The sequence below is a fragment of the Rhipicephalus microplus genome, chromosome 7, assembly GCF_043290135.1.
Source record: "Rhipicephalus microplus isolate Deutch F79 chromosome 7, USDA_Rmic, whole genome shotgun sequence".
NCBI classification, from domain to species: domain Eukaryota; kingdom Metazoa; phylum Arthropoda; class Arachnida; order Ixodida; family Ixodidae; genus Rhipicephalus; species Rhipicephalus microplus.
The window spans coordinates 66,617,454-66,641,950 of NC_134706.1; the positions used below are offsets into that span (position 1 = coordinate 66,617,454).

General features: G+C 45.3%; 1 protein-coding gene across 1 annotated transcript; it reads left to right on the forward strand.

The window, feature by feature from the left end:
* On the forward strand, positions 1-23,766 carry LOC119179469 (uncharacterized). The gene is made up of 8 exons (XM_037430546.2): positions 1-345; positions 3,987-4,148; positions 6,301-6,558; positions 9,753-9,965; positions 10,835-11,048; positions 14,517-14,606; positions 19,969-20,267; positions 23,234-23,766. Exons 1-8 carry the CDS (start codon positions 133-135, stop codon positions 23,438-23,440), a joined length of 1,656 nt encoding a protein of 551 aa, XP_037286443.2. The 5' UTR covers positions 1-132; the 3' UTR covers positions 23,441-23,766.
* The last annotated feature ends 731 nt before the right edge of the window (positions 23,767-24,497 follow it).

The window sequence follows — 24,497 nt, forward strand, 5'->3', positions numbered from 1 at the left end:
ATCACCCATTCAATCGCCGGCGTCCGTTTCGAACAAGAATGGCACCGGCGTTGACGAGGTAGCGTTTGTTGGTACCACCTGGTGTAGCTCGCCCATTGTGTACAACGAAAGATACTATCGAGTTCAGATTAAATGGCGTGGCAATTTTCTCTGACGTGGTTTGTGGCGGCTGCCTGCTTCGCTGTCGCGAGTGAGCCCGTCCCGTTCGAGGCACCGAGCGGCGTCGAGCAGGGCGAGCGTCATTACAAAGCCGTGCTGGCCAAAATACCCGAGTACGGCGCTTGCTGGAGCGACGCGGTCTCACGGCTCGAACGAGGATGCGACGAGCTCACCGAGGATTTACAGGTATGACACATGCATCCGTCGCACTGCTTTTACATTGCAGGGTTGGCTTGCGCGCGCTTTTATCTAGGCGCACGTGAACACGGTGTTGTTAATCGCGCGCTCTTGCTGTCGCATGAACACGATGCGGATTATAGCGCACGAAAGAAACACAAAAGGCTCCAACCTACGACGACGTTTATATCGAAAACATTGTGTAACCGTCATCACCGTACATAGTGTTCGATACCGAGCTATCTTTACGAAGATCGGCGAGCTTTTCACAGATGAGTCACAGAACACCTGACTGAAGTGCAATCGACGATTAGGAAACACAGTTGTCCGCCGGCCTACCGAGCGATTCAGCTTAGATTATTTCGCGTGTTAACTGATCATCTTCTGGTAACAATTGATCAGTCAGAAAAATTGTCATACACGTGGTGTAAGCGTGAACACAATGAGGACGGGCCGCTAATTAAACGTTGAATTAAAAAAAGCATGGGTGGGGGGAAGGGTACTTCATGAATTCCGCGTGACGAAGTGTATTGGGGACCGAGAGACCAACAGTTACAAAGTAATAGCATGATGAAATGAATCGGGGACCGAAAGGCCTACAGCTCCAAAATAATCGTCAGATTTGGGTGCACGTTAAATAATCCCAGGTGGTCTAAACTTCCGGAGCCCTCCACTACGGCGTCTGTGAATCATATGGTGGTTTTGGGACGTTAAACTCCGCATATTAATCAATAAAAATCTAAAATAAGCGCGACTGAAACAGACCCTACTTGCACAGGATACGTCGTTGAATGCTTAGTTTTAGGTCACTGATCACAACCGCAACAGCAATCGTAGCGGTGGTACGAGTTGCTGTTTTATGTTTTCGACTTTTTTACAGGTGACACCGTTGCCAGTTTCGTCATGGCGCGTGCTCTTAATAATTTAAATAAATGAATTTGACATTATACAGCCAAGATAGCAAATTTTTATGGATGGACTGGGCCGCAAATTTTAGCACGGGTAGTACAAAAACACGCACGAGGGGGAACCTTTTGTTTTGCATTAAAACAGTGTCAGAAGGTAATGTTGTGTAAGTGGCTGAACCTAATTTCTCGCAATACTATTAAGTGTTCAATACTGCTTTTATTTTACAGAACACCCTCAAATTCTATAGGCTGGGACCTCCAGGAGCAATGTGTAGCATTCTGAAGGCAGCAGTTATGCTAGGAAAAGTTACTTGCAGTTGTGAAGTATAACAAGCAGCCAAGGAAAATCATACTCCCCTTTTCCTCTGTCTTATAGTACATCACTGCATAAAGTAAGGGTAATATTGGAACAGATCCGAGATGAGTTATCCAAACACAATTTTTGCTGCTGTCATAATCAAGCCATTCTCATTGTCATGTTGTCACTTTGCCTGGAAACTCATTGGGGACATGAAGCTGTAGTGAATAGACTACTAAATGCACAATGATTTGCATAGAAGTGGTGTTCAAATTGCATTATATCTGTGCCCCCATTTTTTTCTCTTAAAGGTTTTGTTACGCAGCTCATTCATCGTAAGGTAGCTTTTTATTACTGCTTATGTTCGCGCACTTCAGCACCCAGCTATGATCGGCAAGTGGTGGAAGTTGGGGAACGAGGCATGGATGCTGTCCTGTGATTACCATAAAAGGCCCACATTCCTGTTATCAAGTTTACAGGGTTAATTAAAAACAACTGTGTGTTTGCCGGAATTCTGCCTGTTACACATTGCTATGCTTCATGTATTTCATTTAGGTATGTTTACCATCAGCCTATGTCGTGCCCATTATACGGCAAAGGTCCACTTCAAATGATCTCCAATTTACCATATCTTGTGGAAGCTGGTTCCATCTTATCCGTGTGAACCTTATTTCATGACACCATCTAACTTACTGCTGACCTCTGCTGTATCTTTAATCCCATGGTTACTGTTTAATTGCTCTTTTTAACCATTGGCTATTTGTACTATGCATTTTGTGGCTGGCCCAATCTATTACATGGCTGGCCTAGGCCCATTGGCTAATGGTAGTGATGTGGGCTTGTTGTTGTGTCATTTTCATTTAGCTGTAGCACAGCTAAGAACAAAGACACACAGGGAAGGAGGCATGTGACGACGAACAGTGGCGTGTCGCCAGATCTCCTACTCGGGTTCATTTCTTTTGCGTAGTGCTAACAAGTGTCCACCACCCCTGCTTCTTCTCATGTGGAAGATGCACTGCCCGACTAAATCTCTCAGTGCATCTATTATTCTGCTAAGTTTTGCTCGGCTGCAACCATCTTCCTGCTTACACACAGTTGTCACTTCTTCTGTTTAGCTGGCATTGCACTGCTCTCGACTAGAGAAATAACTTCAAAGCACTTTGTTCTTTCTCAACCCAGTGAAGAGCATGAAATGGGCTACCAAATATGATGTGCCGCAGACAGCACTTGTTTTAGGTTATTATGAATTTGGTGCCACCAGATGCCACTAAGTATACACTTCGCAGCTAATTGTCAATGCACACCCACCACTAATCACTCTTTCAGTTATTTAGTGCTCTGGTTTGAGAAAATTTTGTAGGAAGAAATGTACTGTATGCATAGTAAAGTGTTCAATCACCCAAAACCACAGCTTTTTTTAAAATATTTCAGTTTTAGATGATGTAGCTATACTAATTGTAAATTGGCTTGTGTAGTGATTTTCTTGGCAGCAGTATTTTTGTATATTGACATGCATACTAGTCTTTTTTTTTTTCACACTGTCTAGCAAACCCTTGTAAAACTTATTGCTCATTGCGTGGGAAGCGTCTCTAATGTTATTGGCCATTCTAATGAGATTGTTAATGTGATGTGTTTATCAGTGTGCATTCCAGAAATCACTGGAATCTGCTATACTGCATGTACGTAGAGCTGATTCATCTCATGTGTAGCATAGTTTCCCGATAACCTATATGTGTGCTTGCTGCTATTGTTGTGCTTTTGTGTTTGTTTTTCTGGGCACTAATTAGCCCCAATGAAGGATTGACTCTTTATCTAGTCCTTTGACTATCCAGCTGCAGCCTACAAAATTCATAGAATTAATACAATACGCGTAAGCATAACCTCTTGTCAATGCCCATTTCATGTGCAAAGTATGGTGACCACTTGCTATGCAGTGTTAATCTAGAAAATATGTAAGCTGATGTTATATCATTGTTTTCGTAAAATGCTGGCCATTAATTATATGTCGTTTACCCATTTGTACGTGCTCGATCTACTTCTACACTTTTGTAGCACAGGTATTCAGATATATATTCTCTTCTAACCTGTTATATTTTCCTTAAAAAACTGTTGGATGCGTCTAGATTATGCAATAACTCTGATTAATGCTGTGGTGCTTATTCACAGTGGCATGCAGTATATCATGCTTTTAATTTATTGTTTTAATTTCTTGTTTATGTGCCATTACATATGACCTCTTTTGTTGGTAGTGGGAGCCAGTCAAGCTTCTTTAGCACTGCTTTTACTTTCACCATCTTTCATGTACTTCACAGGAAAGTAAACATTCAATCCTATTCAATGTAGTCACGGCAGCGTGGCGGTATTTTAGAGGTGGTATCACATAGCACTGTTTTTGGAATGCACTGCCGGGACAGTTATACCATCCTTTTTATTGCCTGTGACAGGGTCGTCTCGCGCTTGCCTTCACAAGCTGCTTTCTGGAGAAAATGGGCAAGCCACCCATTCAATGCCGCGAGTCGCAACCCCTGTCACGCTGTGCAGCCCTGTCCGAGTTCCTCGAGAAACCCCTGGCAACATCGTACACCCAGTTCTTCACCCACACGCAGGCAGGTGGAATTTGCAAATAACGAAAGCTCTTTGGATAAAAAACAATCGAATTGTGTTTAAGTGGTCTGTGGTTTCGCACACATCTGAGTTGGAAAGGGAAAATAGACAACCACCTGTTTGTAGCACGAAGCCACAAAGAAATCCGTACTGATTTCTCAGCAGGAAAAGCTTCTCAGTTGCCTAAAAATTCGTGCTGGTTTGGGGATCGATCCCAGGACCAACGCCTTTCTGGGGCGATCGTTCTACCATTTGATCTAACCAGGAAGCTAGCCAGAGCTTGTGGTTCTGGCTTCTTGCAGGTCTCCGCAGATATCATTTGCGTTACTTGTGTCGATGTGCTTTGAGTTGTCGATGAATTTGCCCTTGCACTGCTGATTGCTAGCTTCCTCGTTAGATCAATATGTGAAAATATTATGCGGAAATATGTTGCTCGAACAGCTTTTCCTATGTCCTTCAAGCCGGCTCTATTTCTTTTAATGGCCAAACGATAATAGTTTTTCTGTTTGCCAATGATGGCACCCATAACACGTCCCCGTCCAGATATAGATTTCTTGCAGAAAGCTTGATGCCTCTACTTTTTTTTTATTTCTCCAGCTATGGGCCCATTCTTTTCTGGATGTGCCAAATGCACTCCAGCTTGCAAACTATAACCTCTTCGTACGGCTATGATGCTTCAACTGGAAAGAACCCCTTGCTACGCAAGAATAGGGGAAGGGCAGGCCCGCTGCACAAGTTTTGAAATATGTCTTTTTGAGAGAAAAAAAATTGCACTGAGGCAAACAAATGACTGATTCTGGTTGAAAAAAGGCTGCAGATTTAAAATAAGGCAAAAAGAAGAAAATGAATTTTTTCAATATTTTTGCTTAACCTTGTCCCCTTAAAGGGTCAGTCAACAGGCTCTGACTTTTTTTACACCCCCCAAAAAAGCTTGCACTTCTTTCATACGTCTGACCAACCTCCTTCAACGTGCAGTGAAGTCGACTCAGCGATCGGTGACGACGTCATCATCCGTTGTTAAGACCAGAATTAGACCAATCGGCGTGCTGCGTCACGTCGCCGATCGCCGAGTTGATGTCACTGCACTTAGAAGGAGGTTGGTCATGTGCGGGAAAAATGCCAGAGCTTTTCCTGCGTGTTTGTTAGCCTGTTGACTGGCCCTTTAATAGTGCGCATAACTCATAAAAGATGGTGCCCGACTGTCCGTGTGCTATCATCATCAGTGGTTGGAAGGAGCAGACGACATTAGGGCTGCAATTTTCGGAGGTGCGCTAATTACTTGCGGAAAAAAACAAGTATTTTTGTTGGGCAATGTGGGGGGGTGCGAGAATTGTGCAAGGATCACGCGAGTAAATACAGTAATCTGGAGAAATGCACTCAAGGTAGCAGTTAAGCTGTGAGAGAACTTTCGATAAGATTTCTCTCGCAGCTTCACTGCTGCCTTGGGACATTAAGGCCTGATCACACGTGCGCGATGAAGCGCGTGGAATGTAGACTCAGCGCCTAGCCCTCTACTTATAAAAGGAGTGAGTGCGCGACTACACAAAGTTGTGCGCCATCTCTCTCCATAAATAGAGGTCGCGGCACCCAGTGTACAAGCTACGCACTGACACATGATGGGCATGGAGTTTCCTATAAGTACACTAGACGGGACTCTGGCCCTGATTGTCTATGGGAGCTGCAATGCACGGCGCTTCAGTGAGCATGGGAATGACGGGTAGTACACGGATTTGTCTAATGTTTGTACTTCTGACTCCATTTCTATACGCGTGGCTTGGAGCCGCTTTGTCGCGAGACGACAGTCTGCAAATGTTCAGCAGTTGCACTTCACCGCTGTAACCTTCGAGGCTCACGAGCTGAAATCTGCTCACAAACTTCACAATGCTTCATTCGTTTATTGAAAACAAAACCAAAACACAGCAATAAACAAAGCCACAAGTGCGTTTGAAGCCCACATTTGTGTGCATTTGTGTACTACCCACTATTCTTATGGTCGCTGAACGATCGTTGCGCCGGAGTCCCCTATAATTAAATTGAGGAAACTTTGCGGTGACGTATATGTGTGGTCAAGAGCCCACCAATGAGCCAGTAAATTGCTAATGTAACCCAGCTTTGCAAAAGTGTGATTATTGGCTATGCACTCGCATCTCGCAGGTGATTTGCGCGTTTCTGCGCAGCCGCAAGTGGCAGGCAGAGGCGGCGCACACCATCTCGGAGCTGGGCGCGACCAGCGTGCGTGCCACTGCCGAGCTGAGGCGTGCAGCTGAGACGCAGGCGCAGCTCATGCGACGGCAGCAGCAGATGTTTCAAAACACCGAGCGCCTGAGGCAGGAGCTGGCCAATGCGCACTCGACACTGCACGAGCACCGGGAGATGCTCGACACAAGTCTGCTCCGCCTCTCTTACGTGCAGGTGAGGTAGACACCCTTCAGGCCCGTTTGGGTCAAGTGTTCAGCAAGGGTTATTTGTTTGTCATTGAGGATCAATTAGCTCTGCCGAATTTGGGAATGTAGAATGAGCGTCGTTCGGGAAAAGGAGATTTGTGAACAAAGATTCCGTGCGGTAGCGGAAACGTCTCGCTTTTTGCTTTTATCGGGGTGAGCGTCCTGTTTTGATTGTCTTCGTGTCTGTTCCTGACTAGACGGGTTTACATGTAACACGCGATTCCAAACAAAGAAACAGTATACAGTCGACATCCGATTTCCCGGACCCTTAAGGGACCACGAAAATGTCTGGAAAAACGAATGAAAGTGAAGACACACTTTTCTAATGGGTTTTTTTCGCTGACAGAGAGGGTTATCATGGCAGGAGTACTGGATTCTCATTGCAATTCAGCAAATGCATCGTTTAGGTGCGTTTATATAAAAAAAAACGAAAAAAAGAGAAAAAAATTCTATGTGACCGGCGCTGCCACATTTGTAAACACTTAGGCGCAAGAAAAAAAAAAAATTGCTTGTTTTCATTAGCACGACGTTCCACTTGCCAATGATGATGTGTGCCTTTGATTTCAGCTAATGCCTTGCTGTCGCTGTACCCTGATGACTGCGTCAGTGCTCACATCAACTCCGAGCTCAATGGCTGTGGAGGCACTGCCTCTTTGATCTCGGTGTCGAAGTTGTTGGAATCCTTCCTAACATAATGAATGATTTCATCATTGGTCATTTTCCCACGCAGCTCGAGGTCTTAGTCAGCGTCCGCAAAGCCCTCAAGGTTTATTCCAGCTGGAATCTAAACGCCGGCAGCCCGCATATTGTCGAAGTTCGCGTCTGCGGATAGAAGCTCGTCACACATGCTGTCCTCCCCGGGCGAGACTGCTGTCTGACTGAATTCCCTTGATGAAAAGCGCAGCGTCATACAGCTAGAAACTCAGTTGGCAAACATGAACGCTGAAGATGGCGCATAGCAGCATCCAACCTACTTCAGAGCTGAAAGAAGAACACATGAACAAACACAGTGAAGTTTAACCACAGGTTTGTTTAAGTACGGCTGGCAACGGATTGGCTTGCACTAGATTGCAGTAATTGAAGTTTTGAGGGTACAGCAGGCGCAGCATGGTGCTGCTGGTCATCCCTGTTATGCGAGTATGGTGGGTTTGAGTGTGTAAAAACAACCAAAATGGCAGTGTTGGCGGTGACATTGAGTCTGAGGTCAGTGCTAAAATGTCCGCAAAATCGGATGGCGATGGCTATAAGCATCTGTCGGTCTTTTTAATACGTACATTGACTCTATGGGGAACTTGATGGTGCCACAGATGAGTTCGGGAAATCAGGCATGTCCGGAATTTTTGGCTTCCGAGATATCCGACGTCGACTGTATAATTAACAGAAACAGCAAAGAAGTAATGGCAATAATTAACTAAAGGGGGCAGACTGGTCTTAGACATTTTTTATTTATTTCTTCAGTGATCGTGATCAAACTGCATGAGATTATGCAGTTTTTTCTGCTGATCTCAAACATTTAATTACTAGTTTTTTTTTTACTCATCTTCCTGAGATAACTTAAGTTCACCCCCTATTGTTTAAGGCCAACATAGATTAGATTTGTGGGGTTTAACGTCCCAAAACCACCATATGATTATAAGAGACGCCGTAGTGGAGGGCTCCGGAAATTTTGACCACCTGGGGTTCTTTAACGTGCACCCAAATCTGAGTACACGGGCCTACAACATTTCCGCCTCCATCGGAAATGCAGCCGCCGCAGCCGGGATTTGAACCCGCGACCTGCGGGTCAGCAGCCGAGTACCTTAGCCACTAGACATATGCCAACATAGACTAATGACGATAGTAGATTGAAAGTATGCCAGAGTTTTTTTGTTTTTAGGCCCTTTTTAGTTTATTTACAGCAAAATAAACTATTCATCTTCAAAAGCAGTTGAGCAGTTGGAATTGTGTTACAATTTTGATGAGTTATCAATTAAAGAGACTTGTGCTCTAAATTCTGCTCTCATACTTGCATTCAGGTTCCCATTGCAAAAAGAATTATTGTTGTATCTGCCCTAGCTGCAGAGACATTGAGGCCTCAAAATTAAACTGCCGTAAATTTACTTTTTTTTCGAGAAAAGTGGAAAAAACTGCGAACACACAGCTTTTTCAAAAAGCAACAATCGTGGTGCGCATGTTTTGCAATCCTCATAAAGTTGCTCATAAATTCACAGCAGAGCTCCTAACACAGGTGCCGGCCAACTATAAAGAACCCTCGAAGTCTGTTCCCCATTTTTTTCGCAGGTTCTGCATGTCAACAGCGCCACGAATCTATGCAGCTAGAATGAGACTACAAAAAAAATTTCCATTCTCTGGTGTGTGAAAATTTGCAGAGAGATAGAAAAATACTTGCAGGAACCAAATATGTAAATTTTTTGAAGATGAATTTTTGGTCACTTTTTGGTCCCAAAGACCAGTCTGCCCCCTTAACTAGCCTATCAGTTCAAGCACTGATTGCTCAGTTCAAGCTCATTTATTATTATTCGTATCTGTTTAATCGGAACCAGGTAAATGTGAATAATTCTTGAAGTGCACGAAGCGGCAAGATTTTGCAATGCAAAAAAGCAAAAACAGCGTTCGGAAACAACCAAAATGGCTGTGGGCTTTCAGAAAGACGTGATCACCACCCAAAATCTTACCGCAATTACATTTTTTGGTGATTGAGGCTGCAGTGGCTGTGCAAACTTGTTTCAATTTTACATAGCGCGTTCAACTACACTAGCGAAATTCATGATCGCGCTGATCACGAAATTATAGCGATGTACAAGTGATGGGGATGGTATGTACCTAATCTCGAATGTATTTGGAATGCCATTTGGCTTAAAACATCGGAGTCTTGAGCCTTGGTCACATTGTGAACGTAGTCCTGAATGACGAAAATTGCCGATATTACATTGTTTTTATATGAAATAAGTAAATGCATTGTTGTAAATGCATTGTTGTAAAAGACACTTGTGTATTGCTTTCTCATTACTTTTGATAATTCGGTTAATTCAGACAATTCTTGATTTCTGTGAAGTTGAATTGACAAGCTTTTATCGTACTGTGTATGATTTAATGTGTTGCATGCTTGTCAAATGAACAAACCCTCGCCACATCGTCTCTTCATATAATGTGTGCTTGCAGGCTTTCTTTGTGGACCAGTTTGCTACGCTGCATTCCCTGGGATACTACGCCCTGGCGGCAGTGCTGTCCTTCCTCATGACCACTTCCAAGCGGACGGCTGGTGCCCGCCCTTGGCTACTCATGCTCTTCCTCCTCAACCTGGCGATCGAGCGATCAATCGTCAAGTGGGCCTCGCAGGACGCCGTGAACCGAGCAGCACCACTAGCGTCTGATGTGAGTGCCTCCCGATTTTCCCATGCCGACCTATCACTGATTTGAAGTCTGCCAGGCCATGAAACATCTCGGTAGACTACCGTCGAATTCGGAACAAGTTCTTCCTCCGATTTCGTATTAAATTTCAAATTTATATGCTGTTCTGAAGATGTGACTTCCCCCTTCGCTGCATCCATGCAACGCTGGCCTGCTTGAATCCCATGAAATCCGGCTTAGCATCTTGATCTCTAATGATGTAAGCCTGAAACTGTCATAGAAATTGATTTTTTTTTTCGGCATCATAATCGCACCTGCATAATAATTTGCCGAGAGTGTCCACACAATTGCTATCACAATAAGAGGAAAATGTGCCTACTTCAGCAGCAACTTGGTTTCATTGAGCAACATCAAAGTAGCTGGTCAGTTTAAACTGCACTTTATTCTCTTCAATGTGTTCTGCAAAGTTCGCTCACTCAGCTCTGCATTCCAACAAAGATACGAAGTATGTCGAAGTGTTCGAGTGCGTCGTTTGCTGTTGAACACTGAATCGCCATGGCTGTCTCTTGCTTCTATTGTGTCGTTGGCTCTGCAACCTGCAGATCGTGGCTTGTTTGAATATCATATGACCTAGTATGATCTAAAATAAAACAGTAGTTCTAGATATATTATCTAATATCTACTTTCATGGTCGCATTAGCCAGTTTGTGGCAGAAGTGTGATGTTAATGTATGAAAATGCTCCGTTTCTAAGAAGGCCTGAAAATAAGGAAAAAATCAAGTAAGCTTAGAAGTGTACGATGCGGAATCATATCAGTACAATTCAATCAGAGATGGCACCGCATGTTTCTCATCAGCTCCCAGTTAGCCCCTGTCTTCTGCTGAACATTCCAGAGCCCCCTGGGTGCGCACATCAGTCTGTCCCGTCGTCTCATCTGCCTGCTGGCCCTGTGCATGTACCTGTACCAGCTGTACACGTTCCGCGACTTGGCCGCCGTCAACAACCAGTTGCTGCTGGACCTGCAGGCCCAGATGCGAAGTTTGCGCACTTACCAGTCACCCTTTGGTAGCCCCGAGCAGCCACAGCAGGAGCGGGATCCCTCAACTAGTGAGTGGTTGTGAGAGTGCTGGAGAGGGGAGGGGAAGCGGCATTCCGATTACAGTGGGAACTTTATACGTATTGTCGGACTTGATACGGAAGTGGTACTTGCTGCGGAAAGCTTCCGTAAAAAACCTTTCGCTACCGATTCCAAGATAACTCAGGCAAGTACAGACGCACAAGCCCTCCCAATTCCTAGTATACTCTAAACCACTGCCTGCCTGTCGTGAGAAACTCACGTAAAATAATGAACTGCGTGTGTGTCCCACCGTCCATGGAGAGAACATGTGAACAATACAGCATGGAAAGTTTAGAGCAAAATATGGAATGCACATTTCTGCGTTGTTGCCAGGAGCCACATGATAGCACGCTCTGACAAAAAAAGAAATTCAGGAGCTTTTGATGAAGTGTTGGGTCAGTGTATAATTGTGACTTGTTACCTTGGTATTGTGGATGATTATCTTGTTATTTTGTGAATTGCTTGAAAGTTGTTTCTTGCAATTATTTGTTGACTTTTCTACAAGTATTTGATTAGATAATGCTAGGTAAAATGGTTTGAATGTCCTGCAGAGCATCCTGCATTTTTAGCACAAAATCTTCTTGTAACATGCAAAAAAAAAAAGAGTATGACATGGAGGGTGGAACAGTGACGCTGTTCTTCGTTGAGGTACTCCCAGTGCTATTGCTGTAACGCTGCTTGCAGCCCCTAGTGGGTATGTACCACTGAATTGGGCAAGTACCCATCTCCGGTTAACTAAAATTGAAGTGCGGCTTAAATATGAAAAGAGTAATATACGGAAAGCAATGAGTGAACGCATGCGGGTGGAGTCGAGGAGAGCTAAGGAGAGCAAGTGCTGGTGGGTGTAGTAAAGAGATGGGAGGAGTGTGAGCACGTGTGGGTGGAGTGAGGAAAAAGAGGGGTGGGGTCAAGGGTTTGTTGGCCGAGTGAAAAGAATGCAGGGAGAGCAAGCACTTGTGCGTGGAGTCTAGGAGAGTGGAAGTGTGCATCATACCGTATTTTCCCGCATAATCCTCGCACTTTTTTTGGCGGAAAACCGATGCAAAGTTGGAGGGTGTGAGAATTACGCGGGGAAAACTTTCCTCGAAAACTTACAGAGCAAAACAGAAAACGAAGTGGCCTCATATCGGGATTCTCACAGCAGCAACTAACAGCAAGCTTTGAGAAGTACTAATTAAAACTTACCTCCACAATAAAAGCACAGGTTCAAAACAAGGCAAGATTTATTTGAGACAAAAAGTGCGAGCAAATAGTCGAGACTTGGAATACCATACGGAAAGCTTGTGGGCATTGCGGGCGTAGTGGTAGCATTCGTGACTCAACAGGAGCCCTCAAAAGTTAAACGTAGGACGTCAGTATTGGGCTGATGGCTATTTAACAGAATCGTCCGCTGTTTTCTTTCGAAGAAATGAAGTTTACCATCAGTCCCAGTTTTAGGCTCATGGCAGGCCCAACGCGTCTTGGTGGCTTTCAGCTGCCGTCACCACTAGCGAACACAAAACTCGTAGACTTCGAAGGGCCTAACGACGGCCCTGTTGCCGTTGTTTAGTGCATGATTTATCACTTTCAACTTGAAAGCAGCTGTGTTCCTTCAGTATCGCCCCATAACGTGACAAGATTACCGACGCAGCATATAAAACACGCCACAATGCGCCCTTGCCACTTTGGCTTGGCTTGGATTAGATTGAATCTTCGTGCAATATTACGCTTGATGCTTAAGTAATGGCACGCGCTATCATCATCAGTGGTTGTAACGAGCAGGCAACATTATTGCGGCCGGCAGTTTTTGGGGGTGCAATAATTATTTAGGAAAAAAAGAAATCGTATTTTTGTTGGGCGATGTGGGGGGTGCGAGAATTATGCAAGTGCGAGGATTACGCGAGTAAATACGGTATCTAGATAATCTTAGAACCTTTCGATGAGATTACGCGTGCAACGGGTACATTACAGTTTGTTCTGGAACTTACGTGGCCGCTAGCTTATGATGGCACTGGAATCTTCAATGGCACATGTATAAATGCCGCCTCAGTTTGCTACGTGGCAGATTATTGACAGCCGACGCTCTAGGTTCGCTGTTATCGGTCTACAGCGTGTAATGCTTGTAGAGTGATGTTTAGTTTTCCAGGCACAGGTGAGCCCAAATAAAAAGTTCACTCATGAAAACAGCTGCTGCTGCATTCGTTGACTGTGTGATCCCGTGACAATACGAGTGCTGACAGCTAACTCTTTTAGATCCGACGTCGCGACACTCACAACTATATAACACTGGTGTAAGAGAATGAGAGCGTCCACTCCAGGGAGAAACGCTCTTATCACACAGTCTCTTCCCGCTGAAAGCGCACCACGTAGAACGGTTTATGAGTCGTGCGCTGATGCTTGCCCATATCGCGCGCGCCAGCTATCGCAACCACGCCCTTGATTGGAATCAAAGTTCACGGCTGCTGGTCGAGCGACCCCCTTTTCTCCGTGTTTTTTCATGCTCTTGCGGCGTGTCTCCTCTCTGCTTGAGCATTCGACGTCAGTTCTAAAACGCAATGGGATGCTAACGTGTGCGCCCTCCCACCGACGGAGATCGGCCGTATCGTTTAATCGCTGCTTGGAGCAGCGCTCATCACCCCAGTTTGCGTAATTTTACGTGCGGGTCGAACGTGCAGTGCAGGGGTATTGGTACCAACTTGTATTTTATGCAGAACATGGAGGTTACGACGAAAACCTCTCGAGTGTCCATATAATCCCTATCGTAACAAAAAATTTTCGCTTAATTGCCTAGTAATGGCGCGGCGAATGCATCTGAATTTCCTTGTGGCTCTCATGTCGGCTGTGGCACTTCAATGACAGAAACATAAGTTCTTTTACAATTAATTTTATAGAGCCCTATGGGTTTAATATGAAGATAGGTAGCTTTTATTATATAGTAGCTCATCTCTAGTCTTGTGTTGCTGTTTATGTTGAATTCGGTGTTTTAATCACATTTTAACAATTTTTTCATTCGTTTGAGGTGTAGTAGCTGTCCAGAATGCCGCTTATGCTCTTTATTTGAGTTGCTGTGCTATATATAAATTTCTGGTAAGTCTGGTCGCTTCATCATCATTGCATGCTTAGTAAAAACCACTGAAATGCTTTGTTTACCCGAAAGGGAAAATTCGAATTAACAGTGATGTGTGGCCCGAGAAATCTGCTCCAAAACTAATTTTCAATGCTCTAAAAGACACCTTTTGCTTCTTCAGAGCTACTCCAAAACTGAATTATTTTGGCACCCAAAGCTTCTCCAAAAGACTGAAGCCCACTTCCTTCCACCCCTGTTTATAGGGATTTGTGAACATTCTAAACGATAAATTGTTTTTCTGTCCAGTGCCCTTGCAAATACAAACAGTGAACATATAGTATGTGCCAGAGCAAGATGCATTGGTTGCATTCATATTTTACCAGTGGTGTGCTTTTATTCCTCTTGTATGCAGCCACCACATGGACGCCGCCTGAGGGAGATGCAATGCACTGGTTTCCGTTGAACATTCCGCCTGCTGCCTGTCTATTCACAAACCGCAGAGGTGGGCATCTACGTTGCGCATTTCTCTCATTGCCTCGGTCGACCTGCAACTGAACTTGCAGTTTCAGGGGCGGAGCTCTTTATGGTCGAGGTTTGTCCGCTGGTGTTGGCGTAGTGTGCTGCAGCCACCGTTAGTGACAATCACGACACTGATGGACGCGCGCTTTTTAGACCAAACATTCTCTTTCTGCTAGCACAGCCCACGCAAGGTACCCGCTGTACGCCATGACGCTGATGATAACGAGGACTGGCTCGCGCTGTGTATGACGTCTCGATATGCTGCACGATGCATTTTGTATGCCTGGAAACAACCGGCAACCACCCAGGGGAATGGGCACACACCTCCTCCTCTTTGCAAAAGTCAGACTTGATCTGGTATGACAAAGCAGTAATAATGAAGGTAAAATGAAATTCACAACGCAGCATACCATTTGGGACCAATAAACCTTTTGCAGTGGAACTTCGATTATACGTCCCCCGGTTTCGCGACGACCTGCATTTTACGACGAATCAGTTTGGTCTTGGCGAAATTCCCATAGAGACAACGTCGTAATGAAAAACCACTTTTACTCGAATCACATGTCGACCAAATATTCACGAAATATGAACTTGCGTACCCCAAGGAGGACTACAGGAAAAGTAGTCATCTTCATTGAATGGAAAATTTATTTTCCCGGAAGTTAATGCACTTCCACATACGCCTCAATCACGTGAATACGTATCCGGGGTCGTTAACTAGTCAAGCTCTATCGACATGGAGTAGGTTCAGCTGACCAAAAAGCTGATATTTTCGCTCTTTCGGTTCGTGGAAATATTTCCTGGCCGACATACGGCTGATCTCCTGCCTTTGTCACACTCGCAGTCACTGGTTTGCGCCCGCATAAGGGCACAACGCAGCTGCTTTCACCATGCAAAATTGCTTTCGTTTGATGTCAACGTTCATGACAACAGCAGGACACCACTAGTTGCACTTCACAAGGCAACAAATTGCAACGCGCACAGCTCAGTCGCACACGAGTTCATTGTACGGAAACTCTTTGTGCGTCGCCATTATTCGATAGCGATGACACTGCATCTGACTCTTCTTATGGCAGGCTCACGGCAACACGATTTCGGTTTCGTTTTCACGCGCAGGCAATTTTTGGACATTATTAGTCGGTAGAAAGGTGCGTGTTGGATTTGATTGTTTTTAAAGCTGAGAATAAAGATTCGCTCGGACCTCCTTCAGCCAATTATTGCTGCCATTAGCCACCACTCGCAACAATAATTTAATCTACCCGCATTGAAGAGGCAGAAGGTCGTGCCATGGGCTTATTCAAGCAGTTTGTACCCGTTTTTCAGGCAAGGCTGTGTGTCGCGATCTATAATCATAGTTTTTCGATTATACAACGTCTGGGTTATACTACGGTTGTGCGTGGTCCCCTAAAAGTAGCATAATCAGAGTTCCACTGTATATATAACTGTAAACTACTTTGTCACTCATGTACATGCGTGAGTGGTCAATGTCAGCGGTGATTTGCAGTAACACTGAACGATACTGATGCTTTGCCTGCTCATCATCACTCGCTTCGTAGATACAGCGTGATTTTTGAAACGAAGTTGTCTTAAACTACATCGTGCTGTACTAGTTGGCATTTCGTATCGTGGAAAACGTTTAGCATAGGCTCAACTGCTAGGTTACGTTGATCTTGCCTTGACCAAACGGGTGTAAGGCGCGCATTTCAAATCGGGCAGCAGATTCAAGACGACATGTGATCTCGCTAGCCAGTCCTGTAGATGTTGCTGCATTGAAGACGCAGTGTTGTGAGCTCGCAAAGCGGAGGCAGTGCGCCTGTGAAGACTTCGAAATGCGAGCTTTGAATGACTTCAAAAGGCCGCACGGCAATGAAAGGCTGTCGCCGCTACTGAGAGCAGCAAGGGCCACTTCGAGTTACTTTGCAAAGGGGATTGCTTTGCTGTACAGTTAAACCTGGATATAACGAAACTGACGAATCCCTGGAAAAATTTCGTTTATAAAGAGGATTTCGTTATATGCAGGCTCAGTACGAAAATTTGAAAAGCAAACAGCCAAATAAACAAAAAGGGGAAGTGAAGGCAGACCTTATCTACACAGAGCCTTGAAACTCGCACAGAGCCTTGAAAGTCTTTGAAAACCCTAGGATTTTTGTCATGTAGACGAGCATGAATCCTGGGTGTAATTTCTTGCTTTCGACAAAGCACATTATGGCTTCTTCGCTTTCAAATGTCCGCTAGCATGATGATCTTGCCCACAATAATTGAAGCCTATGAAGCCCAGCCATGACATCAAGCAGAAAGCTCGGTTTCGGTGTGCATGGCTGCAGTGCTTGATGTTTCAAACTGAGTACGTCATGCTCAATAGAGAGTAAAAAGAGTTGTATCACGGTGTGCTTCGTCACAAGGTCCAAAATGCTGATAAGCAGAACAAGTCAACACTATGCATGCAGTCGGTCTAAGCGCGTCTGTAATGTTGCAACATGTGCGGGGCACTACTGTAAAATAAAGCGAAATTGTATTCTAAACTAATGTCGACCCGTGTAAAGAGTAGTGTGAAGCCGTCACTAAGTACCAGTGGAATCTTTGACAGCTGCGACCTTGCAACAAGCAAGCAGCAAATGCTGCATGCCCGGTTGTGCCATTGTGAAGCTGTAATGTTTTTGAAAAACGTTTTTTGTTTGTTTGTCTGTTTTTGTGAGATTTGCGATAATTTTTTTGCCGCCTCGGCAGGTACGAAAACATTTTACAGCACTTCTACGGATAGTTCTCAGGAAAGAGGTTTTGGAATCAGATAGGATAAGTGCTCTGACAACTGAAAATCCGATTTTTCAAAAGGTCAGTTTTTTGTAGTTCTTTGTGGTTATAACAGAGCCATTCAGTGTTTACATAAAAGTATTTTGTAACAGCACTTGAATTCTACATACTTCTTTTACAACAGACCGAATTCCTGTTCACTATGGAGGTCTGTTGTAATCGGGTTATACGTACTGTACAGTAGACTCTTTGTAAACGGAAATCAGTTAAAGGGAACTATTTCCTCTGCAATGCTTGGTTACCGGCCGTAGAACCTTCTTTTTGTTTAGCACCGGCACCGCACAGCGCAAGCATCGTGTTAAAGTGAACGAATCGCTGGTTGTACAGAAACTTTTTTTTTTATAATCCGAAAAAAAAAAAAAGGCATGCCAGCCACCACGCCAAATGGCCATTGACCGATAAACCGACCAAAAGGCTGAGTTCACATGGCCCACTGCTGGCAAGAGGCGACGCTGCTTGTGCATATCAAAGGGCCCTTTGTGCATTTTGATTACAAAGCAGTCATAGTTCTATGTCAAATGGGTGTGTATGAAGACTGTGCCTCATGAACGCCAATGTGCTTTGAGCTACTAATAAAGTGCTGAGGTGCTTCTCACTGTCGTTTGAACACTCAACATCCTCTACTGTATCTCAAATTGAGGTACTATCAGATTGATTCCTGCACTCGCGTTACATAGTGCGCTCACGAGCATAAATTACTAGCACTTCATGCACTCTGTCATCCTGTCCACTTCGCTCTTGTGTCTCGTTTTTAGCGCACTTATACCGTGTTTACTCGTGTAATGAACCCACCTTTTTTTTACAAAAAAGTTGATGCCAATTCAGGGGGTGGTTTAAAAAAAAGTCACGAAAGTTATAACAGCGAAAATTTCGGGTGACGAGTTTGCTTGTTTTGACCCGTAAAATGTGCGGCAAATTTTTTTTTTGTAGCCCGACGCTCTTTTTGTTTTGTCCCGTAGTGACAGTGCATGGATCGACGCCTAAGTGTCGTCCACCCGCTCGGTTCCAATGCTCCAGCGCATGCTGTTAGTGACCAGCCCTGTAGCTAGCGTACCGGCGAAACGCGCCCTGCGCAGCAGGTGCCCCAACTAAGTTCACAACAACAAACCCAACAACGAAAACGCAGCATCGGATGGCGGCACACAAACGTTGTATTAGACTTTGCGGGTGCACAACGAACTGTCGGCGCAATGGGTGCGGTTTGCGCTTTGCATAGGTCCGAGATGGCGAGCGCGCGGTGTGTTCCGTGACGCAGCGCAAGCGCCATTTTGGACGTCACGGGCTTTGTTTTTGTGCCGCTGTGTTTGCGTGGCGCTATCAGCAAAGAGGTTTCTTCTGTATTCTGCAGAAGGCGCTTTGTCGTACAAGGTGCGGCTTTCAAATTTTGATTGACGTTGTCCGCGCTCGCGCTGCTCGCAACTGTTTAGCATAATTGCATAACTTTCTTTTGCTTTCATTGCATTGTTATTTTGTCATATAATAGCTTAATTTAACATTGCTTGGATGATTAACGGCACTGACTATCATGCCGAAATAAAATGAACAGATACATTTTAAAGTTTTTTTTTTCTTTTTTCAAGGATCAAGGTGGAGGGTGGGTTCATTATGCGAGTGGGTTCATCACGCGAGTAAATACAGTAATTTTCCTAAATGTGTTACCAAATAACGCCCCATCATACGCTTCTTGAGCTCTGTTTGTGCGGGTCCACAAACCATGCAAATTCCATGGCACGCACTGGACAAGTTTTCAGTGCTGCTATTACGTGGGTCTCTCACCACCCGCAGACTCCCAGTGTGTGGATACAGTGTGCGATTTCTTCGTTAAAGGCAAAAGGCAATGCACGTTTTCTCATCCAAGAAAATAAATTGCGCTATTGAGGGTAAAATGCGAGCAGGTCGCATCTGTTCTGACCGTTCACGGAACCCTAAAATGCCCTTCGTAGAACGTTTTGCAAAACTCAGTTTCAGGATTCGTAGGTCAGGTGTTAGCTAATCTCACTTGTTTGGTTGTGTGGTGGCATGCAAGGCCAAGCCTAATGCTGCGTTGGAGTGACTGTACAGAATTGAACACTACTGAAAATATTAGTTCGGAAATTCAGCTTTCTATAGATGAACACATTGCTGGAAAGACTCTCGTCAGGCAAAATACAGCAGTGTTTGTGAGCACTGTTTTCAGCCAATTGTTCAATCTTCACAAGTCAAGTGCGTTTACTACTTACGCTAGTCTCCATGCCCGGTCTGCCCTTAAATAATGTGGACCATGTGAGGCACTGCAAAATTTTCATATGAGCTGCCTATTGGCAACAAGCCATCTGCTGTTAAGAGCTTAGCCCTGGTTATGCAATCGCCAGAGCAATGGCAGCAATTTCACCATGCGCTTGCGTGGTCCATGGTATTATTTTGTGGCCGACTCTACCTTCCCGAGCAATTGCTAGTGCTCATTTGAATTAATTAGTACATCGCTGATTCTACAGTATTCATGGTGCTCAATGCAATATTGCTGAAAATGCCTCGCACTTCATTCTTCATCGCAGGCACCGACACAACCGAGGAGTCGTCATCGGAGTCGTCATCGGAGTCGGAGGAGTCCGACGCCGGCATGTGGTCCCTCGATGACTGGGACGATGATGACAGCAGCGAAGACGATTCACGCTACAGTGGTGCAAGCAACAGTTATTTTGGGGATAATGCGTTTGTAGACACGAACACCAAGCACAGTGCCACGTCAAGTGCCATGATGGACTCGGATGCCGCCACCAGCACAGCCAGTACATTGCGTTCGGCATGGGGAGGCTGGTCGATGTTTGGAACACCTTCCTTGCCTCCGGCTCCGGTAGGCTGCAATGTTTTATTATTGTTATTTTACAGTGGAGCTGTCTTGAGTATACCCTATGCCGTCGTCGGGGTACAGCAGGGGTGCAACAGCTGCGCCAATTGTGCCAATTTGATGCAATTCCCAATTGCTGCGCCTGAAACGTGAGAGTTGCTGAAATTGCACCACGCTGTGCCAAAAGGCTCAGCCAGCCTCAAAATTTTGTCAGGTGTGCTAATTCCAAAGAGAAATGCAGGCCACGTCGTCCACCTGTAGCGCACAAACCCTAACTATAGTGCCTAGAATATACGTACTTAAAATATTCTAGGCACCCGCCCTACGCTCACGACATGCGATCGACCAGGTAAAGTAATAATGCTGCGCGCTCATCGGTTCGCTGATCGTAGCGAATACCTATCGGCGGGATGACGAAACTTCAAGACACAAATGCATTGCTATAGCCACGAACATATCGCGCGAAATGCAATTTTCTATCCTGAACGAGGTTATGACTAGTTAGGAACTAAATCTAGAAGCGTATGCCGTGTTTTCTTCGCACGAACAAGCTCGGTCGTACTGCGGACGTTGGCGTTGCCAGCTACCACGTTGATTGCCTAGCAGTGGCACATAAATTTTTTTTTTGTCTTGAAGTAGTGTCATCCCACCCACGGTTCTGGCGATAGATATCTGGTACCGTGGCCGAGCCCACGGGCATGCGCCGTTGTTACTTTACCTGGTCAAATGTGCCTTGCAAGCGACCCGGAGCAGCATCTATCCCCGAGGTAACAGAGACCGTTGTTGGCGGGTTGCACACGAGGCCGGCGAAAAGCTGTTCCTTTATGCCGCGCATTAACAGTCGTACTTTCTTGGGCTCTGGCATTTGCGGGTCGGCTCGTTGGAACAGTCGCGACATCTCTTCAACAAACATAGCGACATCCTCGTTCAGCATTTGAAATTGTGTAGACAGTGCCTGCTCAGCTCTTTCTTTTCGCTCGGGGTTGCTGAAGGCCTCCTGAAGTAGCCGATAAAACTCTGGCCAACCTGTGAAGGAAGCCTCATGGTTGTCGTACCACACCCTTGCTGCATCAAGAAGGGGGATGTAGACGTTTTTCAACTTACGGCGACTGTCCCAGTTATTGATGGCAGCCACCCGTTCGAAGTGGTCCAACCAGTCTTCCACATACTCACTGGGATTGCCGTGGAAAGCGTTAGGCGTGCGAGGCATGTTGACAACGCGCGGTACGGCAGCGGATGGGTCATCTGCATGTTCAGTCTCGGTTGCGGTCGTGGAAAACATTTCCCTCGCTGAACTTGCCAGGGGACTGTATTGGGGTGGTAGACCTTGGAGGCGACGGCTGCTTCAATGGACTTCAGCAGAACCTGGTGTAGTGGCGTTGGTTGTTTCCGGTCCAGGACCAGCACGCATGGGACGTCCAAGGACCCATCACCTCCACCAGTTTGTCACGATGTTGCAAACGGTTGTTTACTTTTAATCTCAGTAGCCCACAACTTCTTCCTTCTCAGCCTCGACTGCCACTGGCACGTGGCAATATGGAGCAGTGTATGATATTTCTGCTTCTGTAAAAAAATACAAAAACAAACTAAATTGTGTGCCCGTGTTATTTTTTTTGCCACCCTTGATTCTCGGGTTTACGAATCTCCCAAATTTCAAGGTCACGAGCTTGGCAGATTCATATATAAATGAACAGAGTCTGTCAAATGATTTGACAGGTGCAGCAAATGCTAATACGGACTTCATCACTGCTCAGGGGGAGGGTTCAAAATACTACTTTCATTGAAATAGCAGTGCTCATGTTCACACTGCACAATTTGGGTGATAATGAATGACTTATACATATTTCTTCTTTTTTTCTAAATATAAGCCTTCTTTTTTGTACTGCTCTATATTTGGTATTTAATGATAAAAAATGGATGTTTCTATCTTTATAACCTGCTCCAAATTTGTATTTTAGTTCTCTGAAAGTAACATTTTGCTGCTACGAAAATTGCTCCAAAATGTGCTATGTACCCCTGGTACAGTAAAAGCTTGTTAAAGGAGCTCTGACTCAAAATATTGATGGTGAGATAATCAGTGAGATAGATCTATCTGGAGACGTACACAACATCTAAAAAATGTCAAGGGCAAACATAGCCTAGAACATACTTAAAAACTTAAAATTGCACGACTGAGCGAAATGTGGAGCCCCTCGCGATGCAGACGTCAAGGCGGCGAAAGTGTAAACAAGCCTACGTCACCTACCTGTGTTGGCTGGTTGCTGCACGTGCCTTGCACTTGTGCTACCGGCAATTTTTTTCCTCCATGCCTGCGGCTTTGCTGCGAAATTCCTTTGAACTATTCTTATAATGGAAGCTAAAAATAATATACTACTGTTAGGTACAATGGAATCACGTTGATACAGTTCTGCATTTTTGGGGTAGTACGGGATCTACGTTTCTAGAACCAGGTCAGTTTCGCAGCTCCCCATGGACACTTGCTCTCCAAAGTGGCATGACAGCTGACGCAAGAACTAGCGGCGCGGCCGTTCCATCTTGCATGATGGCTCATGCATTCGCAAAACAATCACACACAGAGTATGGAGAAAGCGAGCAAGGAGAAAAGGCCAACGCGTCAGTAGCTGCTACTCTTTGCGGCTCGCTGCAGCATGTGTGTCACCTCCGCGATTAGCTTCGGCAGCGCGCTATTGAGAGCAACGGTGCGCCGCTGTGTCCGATCCCATGGGCCACGGCAAGTGAAGCAAAACAAAACAGCAGCGCGGAAAGTTCACGCGTCAGGTGCGTGTGCCGGTTTGCGAGCAGAGCTGCGAAGACTGTTCTGGTTCTAGAAATGTGGGTACGGGATAATGCGTTTCTTGCGTTTTGCTGCCCATTTCCCGCAAGAGCAATGTCTCTGTTTCGTTTTTTGTTGTGAATGTGTATAACGTGCTTTTCCTCCGAGTTTGAAAGCACTGCGCATCTTGACATCGCAGCCGGTGCCACCGCCGTCGCCGGTGCCATCTGATGCAGCAGCGCAACTTACTGGTGGCCGCTACAACCTCCGGCCACGGCGGTCACTCAATTCCTCCAGTGACCCACTGTCACCGCCACCGTTACAATCACCGAGCCGGCAACGGGACCTGGCCCGACCCCGTCGGGTCATTGAACGGGCTGCCATCCTTTCGTCGGATGAGGACTGAACTAGGCAAATTTCAGCGTCACGTGCTTTGGGTTGGCTTCTCTGTTATGCTGCAGCGATGTGCGGACGAGTCTGTCTGTTGTACAGCTCCAGTGTTCATTTGTGCTGCATACATCGTACCTGCCGAGTGGCCAACTTAAAGTATTATGCAAGTCACCCGCGACTATTGCATATGCTATCATATCTGCTTGGCTCGCGAATCGCTGTGCACACATGACGGTTCGACTTTTTTCGTACGAGTATTTCGCTCGGACATAAGCGCAGTCATTTGTGTTTGTTCCTTTTGTGTGTTTTGTGATAAGAAGTTTGCTCATGCGGACCAAGTCAATGTAATATATCTTTTTCTGGCATTTACATTTTGATGCCCAGGTTGGAACAGAAGAGATGGAGGAGCATACTAATGTCAGAACTCTAAATTTCAAAAGCTGCTACATGAGTATTTGCACGAAGCTAATTCGTGAATGCTTTGTGTCGGTCTCGGCATGCAAAACTCGGCAGGAAATTTTAAACAAACAAGCCCTTGCAGCTTTTCACTAATCCGGAAGGATTTTTTTCAAAACTAAACTGCGGGAGCCACAGCTCGTGTTACATGACAGCACTAAAATATTGAATGGCCAGTTCCAGAAAAAAAAAATATTTGCATGCATCTGGGATGCATAATGCAATTGATGCTCTATGCATATGTTTGAAAGAGGCACTTTGAAATTGTATGATGTGCATCTGGTTTTAGACCTCCTTAATTTTTAATGTCTGTGTTTGGTGTCGTGTATAAGTTGTGCGGGTAAACGTTAATCCATATAGTCTTGTTGACTCCTCTAACGGTATTGGTTCAAAGTCTGCGCACCTGTTTGCATTCAGACCTTCATCCCATGTTTGGCATCATGCGACGAAAACAAGGTTCGCAGATATCGGTGCTACGGTTCTGCATACATGTAAACACTAGTTGCCCATGGTTTATATGCGATTAGGGTGCCCAGGAAGCATTTTCCGCAGTCAGCCTGAACGACCTTTATGAAACATGGTGTGTTAGGGTGAAGCTGCGCTGCAACGTAGCATTT

What these genes read in the sequence shown, in the direction of transcription:
- LOC119179469 (XM_037430546.2), top strand. Translation starts at nt 133, where the DNA reads ATGGCGTGGCAATTTTCTCTGACGTGGTTTGTGGCGGCTGCCTGCTTC. An exon ending in AGTTCTTCACCCACACGCAG is followed by an intron (nt 4,149 to 6,300) that starts GCAGGTGGAATT and finishes CGCATCTCGCAG; the next exon opens with GTGATTTGCGCGTTTCTGCG. An exon ending in TCCGCCTCTCTTACGTGCAG is followed by an intron (nt 6,559 to 9,752) that starts GTGAGGTAGACA and finishes GTGTGCTTGCAG; the next exon opens with GCTTTCTTTGTGGACCAGTT.